This window comes from Onychostruthus taczanowskii, unplaced genomic scaffold (genome assembly GCF_017590055.1).
Source record: "Onychostruthus taczanowskii isolate IOZ18803 unplaced genomic scaffold, ASM1759005v1 scaffold22, whole genome shotgun sequence".
Taxonomy (NCBI): Eukaryota; Metazoa; Chordata; class Aves; order Passeriformes; family Passeridae; genus Onychostruthus; species Onychostruthus taczanowskii.
Genome location: NW_024499462.1, coordinates 6,382,320 through 6,404,900, shown reverse-complemented (window position 1 = coordinate 6,404,900; position 22,581 = coordinate 6,382,320). Strand labels below are relative to the sequence as shown.

At 43.7% G+C, this 22,581-nt stretch overlaps 2 protein-coding genes across 9 annotated transcripts in view; both read right to left on the bottom strand.

The window, feature by feature from the left end:
- NCOA4 (nuclear receptor coactivator 4) overlaps positions 1 to 3,452 on the bottom strand; it is a 28,570-nt gene extending 25,118 nt beyond the window's left edge. Inside the window, exon 1 of one of the 2 annotated variants that reach the window (XM_041404699.1) lies at positions 2,944 to 3,452. In XM_041404699.1, the coding sequence (XP_041260633.1) occupies positions 2,944 to 3,176 (233 nt within the window). In that variant the 5' untranslated portion in view covers positions 3,177 to 3,452. The remainder of the gene's footprint in view (positions 1 to 2,943) is intronic. The other variant, XM_041404700.1, reaches the window with a different exon arrangement.
- A 6,698-nt stretch (positions 3,453 to 10,150) lies between these two features.
- GPRIN2 (G protein regulated inducer of neurite outgrowth 2) overlaps positions 10,151 to 22,581 on the bottom strand; it is a 30,735-nt gene continuing 18,304 nt past the window's right edge. For 4 of the 7 annotated variants that reach the window (XM_041405161.1, XM_041405164.1, XM_041405162.1 and 1 more), the window contains one exon: positions 10,151 to 14,370. In XM_041405161.1, the coding sequence (XP_041261095.1) occupies positions 12,573 to 14,354 (1,782 nt within the window). In that variant the 5' untranslated portion in view covers positions 14,355 to 14,370 and the 3' untranslated portion in view covers positions 10,151 to 12,572. Of the gene's footprint in view, positions 14,371 to 14,850; positions 14,949 to 15,013; positions 15,023 to 15,324; positions 15,390 to 22,581 lie in introns of those variants that run through there. The other 3 variants (XM_041405159.1, XM_041405165.1, XM_041405166.1) reach the window with 3 other exon arrangements.

The following is a 22,581-nucleotide window of genomic DNA, read 5'->3' as shown; positions in this document are numbered from 1 at the left end:
CCGGGCCGCGACCGCCGGCCCCGCGCCGGGCGGGACCGGGCCGAGCCGCCGCTCTGCCCCGGCCTGCCTCCGCTCAGCAGCAACACCAGCGCCTCCAAACATCCAACGAGCAGCTGAAACCGCGTAACCTCAACGTTTTGCAACAAAACCGCTGTTTCTTGCAACTTCCTAAGTGCGGCAATGTATCTCTTCATGCAACAACAGAGCAGACCCGAGCGCTGAGGCATCCAGCTCCATGGCGGAGCCAGAGCTAAAGAGCTGCGAGCCGACCCAGCTGCCGAGCTCAGCCTTCCGTCCCTGGCCATGCACAGCCCAGCAGCGAGGCTCCCCATCCAGCACCGATGCCAGACATGCCAGAAACCCTGACACTGTGCAGCTCGGATGCGAGCTAGCTCCTGGAATGACCAAAATGACACGCACACATACACAGTTCTTGTCACAATCTACTTTTGCTTCCGAATTTCACACGCACAGCTGAGGAAAGCACACAGAATGGCCTCGGTTGGAAAGGACCTTGAAGATCATGTCGTTCCAATGCCCCTGCCGTAGGAAGGAACACCTCTCACTAGACCAGGATGCCCAGCACCCATCCAGCCTGGCCTGGAATACTCCCAGGGATGGGCCACGCACATGTCCTCGCCTGCATATAAGCAGCAAAAATGTCATAGCCATGAAACCAAAAGAACTGTCTGAATGATAAGGAAAATTATATTATTGTTCCTAATAGTAAAATAACTACCAGTTTTTACAGCAAGACTTTTGGCTCGTTGGAGAGGTGTCACCACAAGACCTTGCAGCTACAACTCCTGGTCACAGGTGCTCTGTGCAACCTCCTGGCTGCCTACACTCCCCTGGGATTCCCATAGGTCAGAAACCACTGGACAAAAATAATTTTAAGCTTTTAATTAAGCAGCTGGTGAGCAGAGGAGGAGGAGACAGCCCTGCCTCTTCTGCAAACAGACTGGCAGGAAACTGGTTCTACCAGCTTTTCACTCTCAGCACAACCATCCCTGCTGCCCTTGGGAAGGGCATTGTTTTTAATTTCAAATAGGTGTGGAAAAATCACCTCAAAAACAGGGCTGTGCAGAGCCTTTGCTGGGGAAAAGCTTCTGAAGGGAACGAAGCCTCCCACTGAACGGGCTCTATCTATAAATGTGGAATTGATTTCTTCCATTTGGCAGGACAAGGCTGCTGAAAAGGCTTCTCTGACCTGTCTTTATGTGGCTTTAAACCAGCTGGCTTGTTTGAACTGAAATCCCCACGGACTTCCATCTAACCCCACCAAAAAACAGTAGTTCCTCTTAAGAACTTTCCAAAATTAGACAGGCAGGAGTTGTGGTCAGGGAGTGAAGTACTCTAAGTAGTCGAGCTGAATCTGGGAGCTTCCCATTTACATCCAAGCATAACAAGCACTTTGTACAGTGCAGCATCAGCATTATGTGCCAGTATGCTCCATACAGGGGGATCATTTTAATCCAAAACAAGTACATAACACCCTATTTTTTAAGTCCCAAACCATGTGAAAAAAATAAATAACCTTTAACAGTTTCGAGCAAGAGAAAAAGTGAAATAAACACCTTAAGAAACAGTAACAGACGTTTCAGCTATTACATTTTCTAAAATTCAGGTAGTTTTCACCTGTCTGCACAGTAAATGGTTTGTGCCAGAGACCTGAACACTTGTGACTACCTTTTCTGCTTGTTTTAGCTCTGACACAGCCCAGCCAGTGCACAAAGCACCTGTACTGAGACAATGCCACAAGAGCTGCCAGGCTCTGAACAGTCACAAGCCACTAATGCAGCTGTGAAGAACTCTGATCACCACTTTATTCCATCTATCATAAATATATATTTTATGCACAACAAGTATATAATTGAAATCACAAAGTATCTGAATATGAAGGCCTGATACCTCCATGCTATAATCACTTAAAATACCAAAGATACACCAGAGTGGGGAAAACACACACTTAACGCAGGTTACTCATTACAATGCATCTTTCAGACTACTGCACTTAAAACTCCTTCGGAAAACAAGTGACAAACCCCTGGTACTGCCTGAAGCATCTGGCCCCAAAGACAGCACTGCCATGCCCTCTGCACATCCATCCACCCAATGCCATGCACTTGCACCGTGACGAACAGTGGTTTTTACATGGCCGCCGGCTTTTTTCCGCTCCCCTTACTGCATACCTTACCGAAAGTATCGGGGGAAGGCAACCTTGTTCCTCTGTCATCTATTCTCTTTAATCTCAGCCATAAAGACCGAGTTTAAAGCTGTCAGAATGCTCAGCAAACCCCCGGAAGCTCTGGCCCACACCACTTACCAGCATCGAACAACACAGGTCTGACAAACTTTCGACAAACGCGACGCGGCACAACCCCGACCATTCCTAACCCAGACATTTACTGCTTATATAACCTCCGAGAAGCGCAGCTGCTAACAAAAGACCTTGCCTTTGCAATTAGGGACGTGTCTTTAGGAGCGCCCGCGGCAGGACCCCTCCGGCACACGGAGAGCGAGATCAGTACAAACCCCGTCTCCGTGTTCCGTGAGCCCGGCGCCGCGGAGCGTCCATTTCCCGAGCGACCTGCCCGACCCAGGCCGGGGCACTGGGCGCTTCCCGCAGCGCGGCACGGGGTGCCTTAAGGGCTGCCTTACCGGATGCCTTAGGGGATTCCTCACGGGATTCCTCACGGGAGTGCTCCCAGCTCCCCCCGGATGTCTCCCCCGCCCTGCCGGCCCCGCCGCCCCCTCACCGCTGCCCGCGCGCCGCTCCCTCAGCCCCGCGCCGTCCGCCCGCCCGCCCCGCGCGCTCTCGCGAGACCGCCGGCCCGCGCGCCCCCTGCCGGAGCGGCGGAGCGGCTGAGGGAGCGCTGAGGGCGTGGCGTTGCTGCTGCTGCTGCTCCTCACGGCAGCCAAAATCCGGGAATCACGGCTGACCCGGCATGGCAAATCCACGGAGCACAGAGCGTGTACCATGGGGCGAGCCACCGGTGTGGATCTTTTTCGTGTCCACCGGAAATTTCCCAGAGTACGTGGCTTGGTTTTGGGTTTTCATTTCCGCAAGTGTGGAGCACGGCAAGAACACCTCCCAGTACTGCCACGCCGCTTTCCAGCTGGGAAAACTGGGAAAACGATCCAGTTACTGCTCCCTGCCCGCGCGCTTTAGCCATCCGGGAGCTGGACTCGATGGTCCTCGTGGGTCCTTTCCAACACAGACTGTTCTGTGATTTAGTGAGATTTCAATTTTTACGGGACTTCCCTGCCAGCGCATTTGTAAGTGTACACACAGCATTTAAAGCTTAACAGAGAATGTAGGTGGGCTTCAAGCAGAAAGGACTTCAAATGGAAATCTAAGTAGCTGAGTATATGTGGTAGCTGAGTCACAATTTCCCACACATATCCTCCTCTGGGCACAGACCAAGGAGCCGTTCTTCTGATCAGGACCTCACTCGCGGTTACAAGTACAAATTATTCAGTGCTGACACAAGAGAAAGTATAAATCAGCCACCTGATCCCAGATGTGCTGTTAGCCTAGGAATAAGCATTTCAGGTATTTGGCTTCCTTGTCTAAACATGTAGGACACACAGGCTGTGTTATATAATCCTCCTCTGTGTACTTGGATTTAAGAGGAAAAATAATACCAACCCTGCCCGACCTTGGAAAACCTGGAGTGCTGATATACCTGTTGTGTCCTCTCAGGCACAGTGGACAATGACAGGTTTCTGTCATGTCATCCATAGGCTTGATGAAGGCAATATCATAATCCAGACGGTCTGAGAGGGTTTTTTTTGTTGGTAGAGTTGCTTCACACAGTTCACTTTCTGTGTGGATTCATTGTGGTTAAGGTCATGCCTTCCTAAGAGGATTTGCTCTTTGGACACATCTTCCATCTTACTTCTAAAGCAATATCAAGGGTAAGGAACCACATGCATCTTTTAGCGGTCTCTTTCCTCCCACCCCTCATGGCAGCACACATTGCTCCTCCCTCAGCCGTACCCCTTGCCATGCCAGATGTGCCTTGTTATACAAACTTGCATAGCAGATCAGAAAAAGAAACTTAAAATGACACCAGCTTAAGCAAAAGGGAAGTTGGTGATCTACTAAAACAGAGGCAAAAGGTTGGGTAGAGATGCTGTTTTATGGGAAAATAGGGTAATCTCATGTTAAAACAGAAGCAAAGATGGAGATGTAGTGGGCAGTTCTTTAGCACTGCATAAAACTGTGTATCACTGTTCACAGTAAGCTTCCAACAAGAGCATTTTGGACGCACAAAAGGGATATAAATACACATCAGAAATAGTTAATGAGGATAAAAGCCTGCAGCTTTTCCCATCACAAGTTTGTGACACCACATAATGCATGCCTATACCCAAGATTCAGTGCTATTTCTTGCTGAATGGGAATCCCACTTACAGTTCTGCAGCATAAAGCCCATCCTTCCTTGATTTGACAGAAGTGTGTAATGACTCCCTTGTCACTACAAGACTTTTTTCCTTGCTCGCCTGCAGTGTGGGAACAAAAACCAGGGAAAGATTCATCCCTTCCCATGCCCTGGAAACATGAGGTTTAATAGAAAACGGGAAGCTTTTTCTGCATTTCTTAGGTATGGGCCTGCAAAACTTCTACTGGGCACTACTCAAACCACAAAGAACTTGAAGAATATTCTCTGGTGCAATGGCTTTAGAGCAAGTTTTATGTGGTTTAAAGAATGTTTGTTTTCTGTTCAGATTGTTCCTCTTTCAACAACTGCAGTAATGTAGTTGAAGGGCATCAGCTGTTAAGCTCTCTTGCTCCAGAATGTGAGTTCCGTGTTCTGCAGTGCTACCACACAGCTGAGCAGTCCATCCCTGCCTCGTAAACGGGGAATCGGGAAGCTCAGCAAGCCCGGCCCAGCTGCGGGTGCAGCGGGACAGCACGGCAGACCAAGCTGCCCGCTGCTCCCGTCAGAAGCAGCAAGAGTCCCGAGGCAGAGTATGAAATTCTAGAAGAATCGTCATTGTGGCTGTCAGGGAACCTCACGCAGCTCCCCCGGGAATCGCCAGTTTCCTCAAGCTCTGCCGCTGGAAAGGGACTGTTTTCCCTTGGTCCCTGCCAGCCCGGGTGCGTGACCCTCCCGCGCACGTATCCTCTCTGACGTGTGTCCTTGGTCTCCTTCCAGGCAGGCCGTGACCTGGCACTCGGTCCCACAGCTGTGTGCCAGATCCAGCCCCAGATCCTGCAGGGCCCGTGGCCCCAGGGCGACCTCAGTCCCCCGCCCGTCCAAGGAGCCACCACTTGTGCTGAAGTCCAAAGGCTTCGCTGCCCCGCGGGGCACTTTCAAAGCTCTCTGCACTGTATTTACTCACCTTGAATCTTTGCTGTTTGTGTCGAGCTACCTCAGTGCCAGAGAGGAATGAAATATTTTTGAACTCCCACACAAACAGTTTCATATATAGACTGTAAACAGATGTTTTAATGGCCTTTTCCTGCACACCACACACAGCCTTTTTCCTTTCTCTAGGGATTTCTCATTTCTGCAAACTTTTTACTTACTGTCTATTCTTTTATCCTGCTTCACATTGAACAAAAGTACCACCTACACCTAACTCCACGCTCACGTTTCATTTAAAGAGGTTCTCAGGAAGGTCTCCTGTAGCTTGTCCAGACAGCCTAACCAAAGGCAGAATTTCTGGAAGCAATGGGTTGCTTTTGTGAATTAGGGTCCCACCACAGACGTGAACAAATTTCTTACTTCTTGTGATCCAAACCTATCAATGCAAAAAATAACAGGCATAGCACCAAAGGACTCACACTAGAGGGAGGGAGGCATGTAAACAGTGTATAAACAATTTTAACGAAACTAAAACTGTTTTTACAAACCTTCAACCTGCTTGAGAAAAGTTGTTCTGTCACAAACATAGATCTAGCCTGTAACAAGACATCAGTGTGATTTTGGTCACTAAACATTTTGAAGCCCTCCCAGTATATATATACACACACATTCCAGTCAAAATTGGAGCAGGAAAGGATTCCGAGTGCAGACTTGGAGCACAAGGGCTGTGTTACAGCTCCAGGGTTTGCTCTTATTTGAGTGGGGGAGCAGGTTGCTGAACAACATCCATCACAGAACCGAAACAGGTCTCTTCTGCATTCCCAGAAACACCTCATCTTTTCCCAAGATCCTTTTTAAGAAAGCAGTTATGGCAGCATGACAGTAAATTAACTCCTCATTCTACTGTTAGAGTGAGGCTGGTGCTGAAAAAAAAGCATGGAATTTAGAAAACACAGATCACTATGTGAACAAGGAAGAAATTACAACAAAACAAATTATAACATCACATCATGCATTTAAATCAATGTAAAAACTTTTCTAAAATTGGATTCTCTAAGGCAGTGGTATTTGGAGGATTCTCCAGACAATGTGAACACAAGACAGCATTCAAACAACCCGCACACAGGATTTTATGCCCAGTCCCAATCTGGAGTGCATCACTTTGCACTAAAACCAACACCAGAAGCAGTGTAAGCAAATTACCTACAAGCCTGCAAAAAGCCATCAGAGGAGGGAAAAGGCCTGTCTTTTTATGCATATGTCATCCCTGAGGGTGTTGTGTCTGTGTCAGGGGAAGGACCTCAACCTCCAGCTGCCACTGGAGTTGCTGTAAGGGCAGTGCAGCACAGGTCAGGTGCTGGCACTCAGGCCTGGACCGTTCTGCGTGCTTCCTGCACCACAAAAAGAGGTCTGCTGGAAAGCACAAACAATAGGCTGTTCGGGCATGATTCACTGCACCGCAAGCTGTGACCCCATCTCTGCTTTACGGTAAAAATTGTCGGAGGTGAGCAGGGACGAGAAGATGCCCGAGAGGAAGAGCGGCTCTGTGGTGCGGAGCTGTGCGCCGGCGCTGAGCACCAGGTGGAGCTCGGAGATGTAATCCTGGCCAGCAGGAGTGCACGGCAGCGCCTGACCCACATTCCTTAAGTCCTACTACCTTTAACACCTCGGGGGATAAAATCTCCCCTTCATCACACCTGTGACACCATTGTCACTGGGGCTGTCTTTAGTGCCTGTAGGCGAGCAGAAGGTGGCTGGAAGGGGATGGAAGTCTGCAGCATCGCTTCCTTGCCTGTGTCCCTCCGGTTTGCTTTCTAAGCTTCCTTCACATGTCATCTGAGTGGCATAGCCTGCAGTATACTGCGAGCCAGATAATAAGACAGATGACATCTGTTTAGGTCACATATCTGAAAGGATTAATGCTCGCAAAGACTTACAATCTACAGCTTAGTACTCTGCTATCTGAACACATTGGCCCTGGTACATGTGATGGCTGTCAGCTCAAGGCTCAGCACTTCTGCAGCTCAAGAAAGATGGAAGCTGGACATCCAAGCAACCATGGCAAAGGATGTGCACCATTCCCTTCATGGATACAGTAAAAGCCACAAGCAATTGTGTGCCAAGTCTGGTGAAAGAGTTCCAGGGGAAAGAAATAACTTCATGGCACTGGTTTTGTCCGTGGCAGGGTGCTGAAAATGGGCATGGATATGTTCATTGCAGCTGGCAGAGGTGAAAAGGGAGCACAACCATTTTTATATGGGGCAGAACTGCTGTGTGTAAGTTGCTTTCTGAACAAGAAAAGGAACAAAATTCACACTAATCCACACCACCCACAAAGCTTACCCATCTCTTTCCCTTTAAAACCACATGGCTCGGTAGGATTGCTCCTGTGGAGGGGCAGGGGAGTGGGATAACCTGGACTATAGCACCAACAGAAAGCACCACAGCTCCCTTCCTCAGCAGGCACAAGGGGCTTGCAGGACACACAGGACTCATGGACAGGCAGTACCTGCAGACACCAGCAGCCCAGGGCTCTGCACACAGGCTCACAGACATTAGATTCCCCTGTTTTGACGAGGGTCAGATGGATCTTGTGGCCTGTGTAAATAACAGTGCTTTGGAAGGAAGATGAATAGAATATTATATTCACCATTTCAGATCCATAGTTCTGAATGAAGGGAAAAGAAATAAAATTTAGAAATTAATCCTAGACCCTAAAGTCCCCTGAAGGGGAAAGACACAAGAGACTGACGCAGCAAGTTCCACTAAGTTATTTAACTGGTACCGTGAGAGTTGATTAGAATTCTTTAATTCCAACTCATAAACCCACATGCTGCCTCTTTCTCTCTTGCCAATTAACAGTATTACTTAGCACTAATAAACTGCTTTCATTTCCAAGGGGCTTAAGAAGACAAATTAATCACCCCAACATGTCTGAAAGGAACAGATGGCAATGAAGTATTAACGTTGCAGTTTCACAGTTGGAAAAGCTCCTGAGAGAGGGGGCAGTAGCAGTGTCTGGAGGACACCTAGCTATATTCCCTCTGTGGAGCTGGGCTCCCTCGATCTCACCTCCACTCTCAGCTTCTGCTTTAACCCAGCTTCACCACACGTTACTTTTCCTACAGCAAAGCTACACTATTTTTCTTACTCATTTTTTAAAAGTGACTTATATCCTTCTAGAAGGCTTCTTACCTCAGCACATCTCCAGACAAGTCACTACTGCTTTGGATTTAAAAGATTAAATGTCTATCCAATAATGCAATTAGTCCAGCCTGTCATTATTCTTACTGGCTATAAGCAGAGAAGTGATCAGGAAGAAACACATTGCTCTGTCCATACAGTGGAGATGCTCTTTTTCCCTGAAACATCTTGGTTACTTACATTTCAGTACAGAACAGCTGACTGCCTTTTCCTCTTCTCACTCACCCCTGTCCCAGAGGACTGTGTAAAAGCATTGTTCTGTGGGGTCTTTTCCTCAGCTGTACAACAGAAATTTTCTTAAGCTATATCTGGAAGGAAGACAGGCTTTCTGTGGAACAGGGGTTCCTAAAGCAAAACAGGTTCAGGTGAGGACCAAACAAACAAATACGATTTCAATAGTAACTGATGTGACAATGACTAAGCAACTGTTTAGTGTGCTGTTTGGCCTTTTTAAAGACCTGATTTAACTATGGATGGTTTTTATTTAAAGCATTGAGATAATACGCTCTATTTCAGTATTTAACCCCAGTCAAAGATTATCTCAAATTGAAACTGCAATGATAATAGTCAGTGCCAAATGTCTGACATGTTTTGGTCTCTCCTCTAGAAATGGTAACAGTAAATACTAATTCAGAATGAAATTAATTATTCTAACACCATTTCAGAATGATTCCAGCACATACTGATATTAGTATCAATTGCCTTCAATCTCTGCTGAGCCACTGAGCTAAGCATCTCAGCCCATTATCAATCTCAGCCCTCAAGTATCAATGTACAGTGTACAATGAAATCCTTCTAGAGACATTAGTTAGTGTCTAGGGACAACATAACATGTCCAAAATACTGCATTAACTGGGGCTGCTCCTGCATGGTAAGGTAGAGAAGGCACACTGAGACAAAAGCATTAAGCACCAGTGTGCCAGTGCATCCCTCCCTGAGAATTCCTGGGAAAGGCAGCCCCAATCTGCTCAGCTGGAACTGCTACCTGAGCACTCAGGCTGGGGAGCAGAGGCAGCACAGTGCAATGCAAACTGGTTTTCAAATGGGCTTGAGAAAATAATACAGCCTATTTCACCCTAGCTAGACAAGCATCTGTGTTCAGCATTGACCCACTCAGTCATAAATCTAGTGTGAGTTTTCCTGCTACTTTATTTATATTTAAGAGGAGAATGTAATGGATGTGGATTTTCCTAAGCTAGAAAATATTAAAAACAGAGTTCTCATATTTACAAGAGTAACACTTCAACAGAGAATTCTTAATATACAAAGTGGCTGCATTTGATTTTTTTAAAAAATTGAACCTAAATGCAAAATTAATTCCAATAGCCCTTTTTTAAAGACTTTGATTGTACAAGTGAAACAACTTGTTTTATCCCTGTAGCTAATAATAATAGAATGTTTGTTGTTGGGGTTTTTTTTCCTCAGATTTCCATTATATTTTAATGTAAATAAAAATATTTACTTTAAATATTTTTAAGTACTTTAAACCTTTCCAAAAGTGTAGGAAGTCCTCAAGCATAAACACTACTTTTTGTAAATAACAGCAACCGTGATTAATAACATGAAGATTCAGAATGTCTGTAATGAGTGAGCATCTGCTTTTATGAACTTGCAAATCATTCGTACCCTTTGCCTTTACTTGCAATTTATTTTTCTCAATCAGGAATGATAATCATATTTAGGACTGTAGTAGCAAGTCGTACTAATGCATAAACCATGAGTAACTGACACCAGAACTCCAGGAAATACAATAATTGTTCCAGGTTTTATAATGCAACAGACAAAGAATTTAAGAGACTTTGCCATATTATTCCATCCCTTCTGTAAACTCTCTCTTTCTGACCAGTTCGATACTGATCTTATATCATCTTCCTACAGCTGGGGGCTTTATTTTGGAGAGGTGCTTGGAATGGCAGGGGTGGGAAGGAGAATACAGTTTTTCCACCTGTCAAACTATGGATTACAATGGCCATGGGAGGAAGGTACCCTTGCTATTTTAAAGCTTTCGTTTGACTCTTCAAATCTTGAATTCTCCTGCACACCCAAGGACAAGCTAACAGAGAGCACAAGGTTTTATACCACTATAATGCTTAAAATTCTCAAAGTGTAATGTTTGAAGAAAGGAAAAAAAATTAATGTTCAATATTCTGGACCATAAAATAAGCCTGTCTAGAAATTGCTTAGCTAAACTCTAAATAACAGCAGAGTAATTTTATTTAGTTACTCATTACTTCCTTATTCCTATTAAAGCTTCAATAACAGGAATTTTAACATCGAGAATCATTAGCAGAACTTAGATGCTCACAGCTAAAGAGGATCCTGAGTAAGGCGTTATATTCCAGTGGCTTCACACTTGGTTTGTCTAAAACTCATTTTGAGCTCAGACCTCTTTGAGGCCAAAGTCCCAGGGTCTAAATGAAGCCTCCTGAACACAAGGTGAATTTCACAGGAGCCAGCTCTGTTAAATCCCACTTCGCCCAGGAGTGGAAATTTGATCTTGAACTACTCTACATCATTAAATTAATCACAGGACATTCCAGCTAGGAGATCCTATATTTAAGGATTTTATAGATGAAAGTTTAAAGCTGTCCTAATCACCAGGGGTTCCTCTTGATATGCAAATGTCGGGTGAACATTATGGTGTCAGTCTGCTAACTTACTGGAACAAAAACCAAACCAAACCAACAAAACACAACCCCACACATTTAAAGTAAGAGTCAGCAATTCCACAACAGTAAGTTCTCAGACATTGCAAATTTTCCTTTGAGACAGAAATGAATGTTTCTCTTTTCTCTCATAAAAAAAAAAAAATATTGCACATCTCATTTCCCCAAGAATCTTAGGCATTCACCAAAGGCACATATGACACTAGAAACAGTATTCTCAGTTTCTTTGACAAGTCTTTTACTTCAAACAGGCCCTGCACTACAGCTGCATTACACTATCATAACAGATTTCTCACTGAAAACTTGTTTGTGAAGTTGTTTCTAGAAGAAAATAAATCTTTAAGCTGCCCAAATGACCAAGGCACTCAGAATAACCTTAGGACTGTCCTTTGGGGAAGACACAAGGTCTCACTTTCAGCAGATGCCTGACGTCAGAGCAGAGAGGGAACACAAGACAGGCAAAGGTTACATGCAAACTGTCCCCTGTGGCTTATGCAAGAGCCAAATAATCACTGCTCAGGATAGATGCACATATAAAGAACTCACTGGAAATTACTTTTAATATAAGCAAACCAAAACTGCTCATGAGTTGTAGGGTATGGTGGTGCCACAGACTAATCTGAACAGCTTCCGTTTCAGGTCTCTAAAACAAGCATTCAGTAAGCAATTCACATTACATCAGTCATCTTTGGTAATACTGTACATTTGTGTCAATCACTTGGTGAATGTAAATTCTGGATATTTAGAGTGTAATTCATCATAACTACAAACTAATTGGAAAGTTGATGGAGTGTCCTCAAACTACATGAGCTCGCTGAGGGAAGATTCAGACTAGCAACACTGAAATTACTTCACAGTTATGTAGAAAAAAGTTACAATTCTTTGTCATAGAACATTACACAAGTTTGTTATTTTGTCTACAGTTAAAGTGGGCTTATAGTCAGGATTATTAAATTAACAGAAAAACAGCTGCCAAAACAATTTAAAGGAATGTGATTTAAAACTAAGAACTTTGATTAAAGCATTTTTTTCTAAATCTAAATTATTAAAATACAGAAAAAAATCATCATTATTTCAAAAAGATGTATCATTAAAAAAGAAATTCCATTCCTTACAATATAATTTAAAACTAACATAGAAGGAAACAGTGCTACACTAAATACAGTCAAGAGCATTTAGATGGCATTATTTAAGTATAATCTTATGTTTTCTCTTATATGGTCCAGCCATGGACTTCTCCTTGCTTTAATATATATTGATGATCACTGAACTTTTCCCACTCATCCTGATGTGGGCTGTCCACGTATACTGTGTTAACACTTAAGAGTCAGCATTTATGTACAATTTAAAAGCAGGACATCTATGCTACACTCTACAGCTGTGCTCATTCCACTGCAGTACTGGAGCGAGCACAACAGCTTGGATATCTCAGGGAATGCATCATTGTTCTGAAAGGCCTTTTTTTCCCAGTTTTTCCAGGGGGTGGCTCCTCACTACTTTTCCCAGCTGCCTCAGCAGGCTCTGTCTGGAACTGTTCTATTTGAAACTCGAGATGTTTTTGAATGGCTACACCGAGGACTTCTGGATCCACAGATGCCCCATACACTTCCCACGTCATTCCTTCATCATCCCATCTCACTTCACGAACTGGAGATTTGGGGGCCTCCAAGCCTTGCTCCAGGTTCACCTCTGGGAACACATGTGAGTGACCTTCTTCTGCAGCTGCTGGGCTCGTTGCCACCGATTTGCATTCCATGGTTGGAAGAGTTTGTACCTCGGCATCTCTGCGCTCCAGAGCCGGTTTCAGGCCTTTGGTTATGTCATTCATAGAGGTCATAGTCCACATATCCTTGGTTGTCACTACCATGTCTGCACCTTGCTGGCTGCTCAGAGCAACACAGGCAGCCTCGGCTTCTGCAGGAGCTCTCTCCTGAGGAGCAGGTTGCAGTTGTTCTCCAGGAACATTACGGCACTTCAGGATTTTCTTGGCATCCAGGCCTGATTCACTTACTGAAGACACCAGCTTAGGATATGTCAGAACGTCTGAAGCAGAAAAGGAATGAAAGTAGCCAGGTGCTGCCTGCTCTTTTCCTGTCTCACTGACAGAGCACACTAACCGTGGGATGAGCTGGATGGATGGGATGGGCAAGGAGTGGCAATAGGCTGGGATGGTGGCATCTGCCTTCAAGGCATCCTGCCTGAGACTGCAGGGCCCCGCTGAGTTGTTGTGAACCGTCATCACCATGGGGGAGTAGGCAGAGTTTGGAATATTACCATAAGTCAGACCACCATGAATAATCCCAGGGGCTTGACTGAACATTGTCCTGTTTGGGAAACTGTTTCCAGGCATGTGGGGTCCTAGAACAGCAGTGTGAAATGTGCCAGGATCTGTATAAACAGTAGTGTTACGTGGAATACTGCCACTGTCAAAGGTATTTGTGGGTACTTGTTGGTCTCTAGGTAGGACTGGAAGATGAGTCACAAGGTTTTGATAGTGAGATGTGTTTTGATTTGTTTCTGATCCATATCTCTGAGTTTGGAAAGACATCCTAGCCACTGGCGGACCATGTCTGCAGCCGGAAGAGCTTAGGCTGGAGTGAGTAGCACTGGTTTCTATGTGAGTGACATGAGTCTGCTGTTTGCAGCTGCAAGTTAGATCTGAGTGGCTTCTCTGAAGGGCAGTTCCTGATTCTTCCATCTTACACATGCCTTGCTGGTGAACAAAGCAGGCTGAAGAAACATTCTCAGCAGTGCTGCTCTTCACACACATCTTAGTGTCCCCCACTCCCCAGGATGCTGAGGACTGTTCAGTGACAAGAACATGGTTTGTATTCTTAGTTCTTGCCTCTGAATGGTCATTGGCTGACTGGTCATTTATGGTTGGGACCTCTGATCCAATTCCCATCACCCCAGGCTGTGAGGAGGACCATCCAGGACTCTGCACACTCCTTGCATCACTCCTGTTTTCCAGGATATGGCAGATGGTGCTACTATGGCTTTTCTTCAGCTCCTGTTTGTTTTGCCTTTCCTCTAAACTCCCAATACAGGCCAGATTTGAGGAGCTCTTGGACAGGGGGTGACTGTTGACATTCAAGAGACTGTGACAAGTAGAACTTAGTGAGTCTTGGTAGCAATGGGTGTGGAGCTGGTGGCTGTCAGATGACATGGCAAAAAACAGAAACCTGCAAGAAATGGGGGAAAAGAAAAAGACACAATTTAACTAGGAAATAAATGTACTGGAAACTATCATCTCCACTGACCTTCTGTTTGGGCTTTTTGCCTTTCACAGTTCACAAGTACTTTCTAAAAAGCACAGTACTCTAGTCTAAGTGTACTCAGACCAGTCAGTTTCCATTTTCACTTTCCCCAAAGAGTTTTCCCTAAATTAGATACAATATTTTTTAAAATTCTGGTGGGTTTTTTTCCAATTCATAAAACACAAAAGGAAAAAATCCTCCTTGGTTTCTATCTTTTAACAACAACTATCTCAACATTACCAAGTATCATCTCCCCAAATTCACTGGAGCCATTTTTGGGACATACAGAGATGACATGTAACTTAAGCAAAGACACACGTATTTTAAAAATAGATAGCTTTTCATCACAGTGGTCATTAAACCAATGATATTAACTGTATTGTCAAAACAAAAGAAAAAGTTTACTTTTTAGTCTCTTGACATTGTCATTTCAGAAGTTATCCAGTCACTGATGGAGCTTATAAACCTTAAAGCTGCAACAACTGAACAAGTTCTCCCTTTTCCCCATACTTTTCCTAAAAAGCTTCTAGATATTTCATGTTATAAGAAGATCACTGTTTTAGCCCACCGTTTTCCCCGAGCCCACACAAGTGTACAGCAGGTATGGACAAAGTTGTTTTGACCCCCTGTGACAGAGATGACATGAAACCCAAGGAAATGACCTCTACCAAGGCAGTGTGGGGTCCCTGCCAATGTTTCCAGAACAAATACTGCTGGGCAGTGCTCCAGCTTGTGCTCACCTCTGGCACCACAGGAGGTGGCTGCAAAGAGGGATCCAGTGAAAGACTGGAGGTGAAATTCCCCTCTCTCTGTAAGGAGAGTCTGAACTCAGCACTGCCTCTGTTAAGGGTGCCTGCTCTGGGCTCTCATGCTGCTCACCTTTGCAAATCCACAAGTCCATGCTGGCTGTGGAAGGTTGCACTCATGACACCAGAGGAGGGGTAAAAATGAAACAAGAAGATCTTTAGCCAAAATCTTGCAGTTCTTCTCCTTTTTTATAGTGCACTCAGTCATTTCTATTTTTAGAAAACCCTTGTTTCTACCAGTGGGTGCAGTACCCTGGACATTATTAACATTTATGTTAGCAGTTTCATATCTGAGGGGAGTTGTGATTGAACATTTTGAATCTCACCAGATTTAGAGATCCATTTTTGCTGATTGAATCAGACCTTCCACTGATTGACTACACATATTGCCTTGGTGTCACAGAGGTGTTGCAACATTCGTACAACTAAAGGTATTTTAATATGCTCATATACATCTACATCTACTCACAGAAATACATATATGTCTTTTCCACAAGAACTCACTATGTTGAACAGAGATCCAGAGTATTTTTGCATTGCTTCCAGGCCAAGTACTACCAGATATTTTGTTGTGCAGATGTAAAGAGTGAAAGCCAGATTTTCTCATTTTAGACAACTTTCCCTCAGATCCATTCTGCACTCTGCCTCCTTAGCAGGTCTCTGACAGAAACCTGCACAATTTCCTGTGCACTATATCACTAAAATAAAAATTAGTGTGTGGAATAGAAAGGTACATGCACATGGTGCAAAAGCACTCTGCAAATGTAACAGGGAAGTTCACTCCTACCATCAAGGACACCGTGGCTGCAATGGCTCACATTCAGCATCCCATATGTGATCCTTTTAAAGTGATATTTACAGGCTTCAAGAGTCACGTACCGGTGTAACAGATAAGAACATGCCTTTTGCTCCCTCTGCCAACTAACAGCTCTACAGCTGATCCAGGCAGCTATCAGTGCTTGTAATTAGTTTCATTTCCATTGTTAACATTGGCAGGCTAACAGGCTGCAATTTTCCCATCACCCGAAATCCACTTGTGTTGGCTGTTTTCCATCATGAAATTAAATTGAGCACGACAACATTAAAAAATAATATTTGCGATCACATTCTTACAAAAATTCTCATTGTGGGTTGTGTATCAGGGACTTGTGACCAGCAGCAATATCCTCTACCATAGGGTTGCTCCAATTTGGACTGTATGCAGAAAAAAGGTGAATTCCCATCCTTCATACATGTTACCTCTCCTGCAGTCACTTCTGCACATGAGTATAGTCTGCCAGACAGGGTTCAAAGGAGTCAAGAGGATTAAACACCAGAGCAATAGCTGCCTACAAGGTGAAAACCTTATATGTAATCTCTTTAAAAGGTAACACCTGCAAAAGCTCTCACACACACCTGGATGAAACAACACTTACTAATGGAAATCCTCAGACACAAATATTGAGACTCAGATGAAAGAAAGCTTCAAACATATCCTGTTACAAATGACACAAGGCTGTGGGAAGTTTGAAGCGCTCTCTTGCAAAGTTTACAGCATTCAAATACATGCACACAGAAACCAAGGCTCCATTTGCTTTCTTTAAGTAGCAATGGACATTGCTGCAGAAGTCTCTGTAACTGACAGAAGTGATGCATTTGAAACTCGTCACCTCACACACAACACATTCAGATGGGTGAAACAGACCAAACATAGTGACATCACTGAAAGCAACACCCAGGGTGATGCTGGCAAGCAAACCTCCAAAGAAAACTCAGAAGAAATTTATTTTAGCCCCACTGTAGGTGAAATCATGACATATATTACACATGTGCATGTAGAATATTCTAACCAGCTACTCCCAACAGCATCTGAACACTGTTGCTCAGACAGACCAGTGTCCCACAGTAGCATATTGCAATAATTCTCCTATGGCCTTGGGCCTTCCCAAACTCTGTATTTCACACGTGCACTGCTGGCACTGATTGCTCAGGGTGCACAAAAATCCTCTGAGAAGAGGCCCAACACTGCACACACACCTCCCGAGGTGCCAGACCTCCCACTGAGCCTGGGGTCCAGCCCATCCCTCCTGGGAAGCAGAAGGGTCTGGATGGTCCTTCCCACACCTCGGCCAGCGAGGGGCTGGGTCACGCACGGACAACGAGGTGTGAAACTTTTCAAAAGTCCAACCCCAAAACATGGAACCTCTTCAGTGTCACAGCCATGCAACTCCTTTGTATTTTGTGAATCAGCTAATCAGGAATGGATTACCCATATGAAACATGGATAGAAGCACACTGATTTTGTGGGTACATAGGCGCCCAAACCAACTTTCTCTGTCCGTGCAGGGCAGAGCAGGTTGCTTGGTTTAACTTTCATTTTTAAAATGTAAAAATATAATTTATAGGAAAGGAATTTTACTCAAAAGTACCTACTCTAACTTCTGAGTCTGTCTGAAAGATTTTGATTTGAAAGGAAAATCACACCAAAGGAAATTCACACCTGAATACACAAATAAGAAAGTCTGAATTTTTGAGGCAGTTACTCTACTATGAATATATAGAAAATTGTTAGACAAGCAGAGAAAGGATTAGGATAGAAATGGAATTAACATCCACTATTTTTGGCTTAGCTTCAGATAGCTTATGAGGGGATCTAGGCTGCTTTCACTAATTCCACTGAACTACTTTAAAGCAACAAATGTGTATTTCGCTATGACTTATGATTAAAGTTTTGACCTATTTAATGCACCAGTAAATTTAGGCTCAAAATATTAAATACAATGTATGTTATCAATTGAAAGACATTCACCATAAATTAATTATGATTCTAAAAATCCTTCAGTATTTTTGTACTCCACACATGTACTTTCATTGAAATTTTGACAACACTCTCATCTTTTAGTTTGAAACTGTTCCCCCTTGTCCTATCTGCCCATGTAAAAAGTCCTTTTCCCTCTTTTTTTAAGAACCCTCATTTAGTACTTTATTACCATAGCAAGCTAACAGACAGTGAGAATCACCTGACGTGTTGAACAACACAAGTTACCCACAGAATTTGGGAAGAGTCAGAGAAATGTAATACTATTTACCAGAAATATGCATGTATTGCCAGAGACTTCTCTAAATCTTCCAGTTATTTTTTCTTTATATAACTCTGATGGTCAACCCACAAGTCAAGAAGATTTGTAATAATGACTACAGCTGTTTCACCCATCTTCACTTGGCTGATCATACAAGAAAAGTCCTTTTTTTCATTAATTTTATGCTTTCAAAATAAGCATCTGACTGCAAAATAAGTCATAAAATCAAAGCCAATCTCAAGGATGAGAGCACTAATATGCAAATGTGGAATTTGGAAAAGCTAAGCAATCTGATCCATACCACATTTTTGGATAATGATTTATTTTTGGATGCTGACCAGGACCTTCCAAGGCAGAACTAGCCCTTTCAGAGAAGACACCTTCTGAGAAGTGTTAGGGGGTTGGCAAGATCTTTGTCCTGAATTTGCTCCTTCATTTGCATCATTCTGGCCCTGTTATGCAATAATCTGCTCCACAAAGCAAACACAGAATTTCTGCAACACCAAACTCCAAGGCAAACACAATTATATTTTAGACAAGAAGAACAGTGCCATTTTAATTAACTTAAGGAATAGCCTTGAATAGAAGGCTGCTAGATAGAGGTTCTTAACTTTACTTAATCTTATTACAAACACCATGGTTATAAATTTGAAAGCTAAGAGCAGTTTATGGCTAAAATGATGGAACTTTAATTACACCCTAAGGGGCAGTGGTCACTTAGCCATAAACACTGCTGACCCCTGCCTGGGGCACAAGACAGCACATTCAGGAAAACCTGCATTTCTGCCCAAACAGCCAAGCTCCCTCAGGTACCAGAAACAATTCAGTATATTCACACTAGGTTCTATTCAGGCCTGGTATTCTATAAGCAGTGTGGCTTCCTTACTGCATTCCATGACTAAACTTCTAAGATACATGTTTAATGTGGAAAAATAACATAACGAGGAACATCATCTAATATGATATTAATTTCTTTTAGAGCTGTACTAGTTTTACAGAAACTTATACCATCAAAATAATCATAAAAAAAGAGTGTGCTTATGTCTAAAAATTGTCCTTGCTTGTCCACATGGAAAACTACTTGCACAAGATAAGAAAGATCTGTTTTGCTTTAGACAAAGATTGGCATGATAGCATTATGAGATCTGATGGCCTCTCCCTAACTACTACTACTGAAGGAAATAGTTCATTAACAGTAATCTCTACCATTTACATTGAGGGGGGAGTCAAACCACTCCAGAGGCATTGGCAAAACAGGATTAGCCATGGTAAAAAGCTTAGAGATTCAAGTGTCTGGGATTAGGAGTTTTGTTGTTGCTGTTTTTAATTGTTATTGTATTTTGGTGAGGTGTAAGTGAAAGGAGTAAATAGGAGTTACAGTAGGGGAAAAGGTATCACTTGTCAGGGAACAAAAAAAAATTCTCTAAATTCTGTCAATACAAAAAATTATTTCTCTAAATTCTGTCAACTAGATTAATAAAGACTCAGGTTGAGACCCCAATCACTTAACCTTTAATCCATCATCTTTCTGTAGGCTTTCCATTTTGGAACAGCATTATAAACAAACCATGCCTTGTTCAGTTTAATCTGCTAATGCCCTTTTGTAAATATTTTCTATCATCCTAAGTATTTCCAAGTAGCAGCCAGATCTACAGGACAGACTGGCTTGGGCATCCAGAGATACCAACAGCCAAATGCACACTTGGCATGCCAAGGGGTTGGGTTGTTTCCCATTCTGCACTGCAAGAGGCACTGGGGACAGTGGGACCATGGCACTGGGACCATAACTTACGAGAGGGAGGGGGAGCACACTTGGCAGGCTGGAAAACATGAGAGCAGGAGAGCTGTGACCCTCAGTGCCCAGCACTGCCAAACAGAGGCCTTGTGCCGGATGTCCTTACAAGGCCACAGGTCACAGCCTCGTTAGTTTCTGCTAATTACTGCTTTGGCTGCCAGGCTTTCCTGAAACACTTCTGCCTGTTGCCCACCCTGTGCTGAGCCCATTGGGCAGCAATCTCTGCAGTGACTGGTGACAAGACCCCGAGAGAAGAGTCCCCTTCACCCCGAGTGGTGATGAGCCTCGGCTCTCTCCTTCCTGAGGACACAGCAGAGACTTCTTCCCCCAAAGGCTGAGGGTGCCCTGGTCCTTACCGGTGGCCGCAGCAGGAGATAACAAATGAGCTGCCACATCAGAAAATGAACAGATTCCAACATTTGCCCATGCATTCACCTCGGTGTGGAACAACAAGGCCACTGGCCACAGCTTAGAAGAGCCAGGCAGGCTCTTTTATGGATCAGGGACAGCCCACAGCCCCAGCACAGCCTGAGCAGAGCTGACAACTCTGAATGCTAAAGATAAAAAAGGCTAAAATGAAAGTGCTATGACAGAGGAGCCTGATAGGGTTGAACCAAAGGAGACAATTTCAGTGACACTTTCAGCTGAATTCCCAGGAAGGACAATTCACATTGTAATATGAATTGTAAATATATTATTGGGAAATCAGAGAGAGATGCACTCTGTCACAAGAGAGGCATGTGTTGGGACATTCTCCTGACACCACCACATGATTTACTACTCCAACATGTGGCATCTTCTTTGCCTTTTTTATTTAATCATTTATCCCAGAAACAACTTCAAAAATCTCTTGGACTTCATATTTTTTTAGCAGAATTTTATGAGCAAAACATTACTCCCACTATATCTCCACGTGGAGATCTGTCTCAGCATACAAACTACCCTACAATATACCCAACAGAGATATTGTACAGTCATATTTTGATGTTCACTTTTACTGTTTGACAGCTCACTTCTTTAAAGCTCATCTCTTCAGTCAGAATACTTAAAACTTTAATTACAAATTAAATATGATGACATGGTCATTTAATCAGCTGTTTTCACCAGCTGGGGCTTAAAAAAAACCAAATATAATGACAGCAGGCAACATTGACCTAGAATCATGCTTACAGTGAATAGTGCATGCCTAAAGAAGTGGTATATTAATATAATTGTCTTTCTGGCTTAAGCAGAACAGAATTAAGCAAAATGAAACTGTTAATTCAGATGCCAGAATCATGCTGCTAAGAATTGATGGCTACTGATATCCACTGGTATTGCAGAAGTCCTGTGACAAAAATATTTGATAGTTTTTTTAGGAATTCATCTTTAATGTAGAAAATATTCAGTGGCTTATCCACATTTGGATTTATTTCAGAGACAGACAGTAGTGAGCCTTTTCCTCTTCACAGCAGGGGATCAAATCCTATTCCTTCACAAGTTCCAACTTGGAGGAGACAGAACTGGTCTGGTGTTGAACAACTCATGCTCCTCAGAGCTCCACTTTTGCACCCAGTCTTCAGCCCTGAGCAGACCAGCTTCTAAGCAACCCCACTGCCCTGGAGCTCTGCAGAAACACATGGCCAGAGCTTTGCTCAGTAAGCCTCTGCCTGTCAGAGGCCCCAGCCTGCCAGCTGTGTGAATCACAGCTGCCTGGGCAGCAGCATGAACTTAAAAATCATACAGAAAACCAGAAGCTTGCTTACAGTCTCCTTCTAATCTCAGAGTACAGTGGATATGAGTACAACCTGCAAAAAGGCCAGCAGTTTGCACATCCAACAAACTCCACCCAAACTGGCTAAGTGATTAGAATATCTACTTGCAAAATAATGTGTTTAGTAGAAAATATTCAAGTAATAATTTTTACTGTTTGCTTGAAAGGTTAACAGTGACAGTTTAGAGGGAAGGCACAAACAGCTTATCCTCCCTGCCCTATGGACATCCCAGCTTTAATGGCACTGCACTTCCGTGTGAGGACAGTGGGACACTCTTCCCTGCCAGGTGATCACACCTGTGACAACTAAAGCTGTGTCAGAGGGTGCACAGTCTGTGTGTGTGCTCTGTGCTGGCTGCAAGGAGGCAGAAGAGCACAGAGCTGAGCCTAAAGTGCCCAGCCTCCCCATAAAGCTCACTCCCTTGCCTCAGTGCTGTGCCAACAGAGATAAAAGCTTTACAACCAGCTGCAGTGGCAGACAAAGGAAGCTTAATCTGCCTTAAGAATACTGAATATACAAACATAGCCACAAGCACAGCAGCTTTTCATGTTCACATATCATCCTTAACTGAAGGATGGCAATTCCTACAGCAGCATCGAACAGCAATAATGGTGATATAAACAAAGGTCTCCAAACATCTCCATTAGGATAAAGACAATAGATTTAGTCAATTAGATTGAAGGATGCTTCACCAAAATCATTACAGATGGCTCATTATTCTT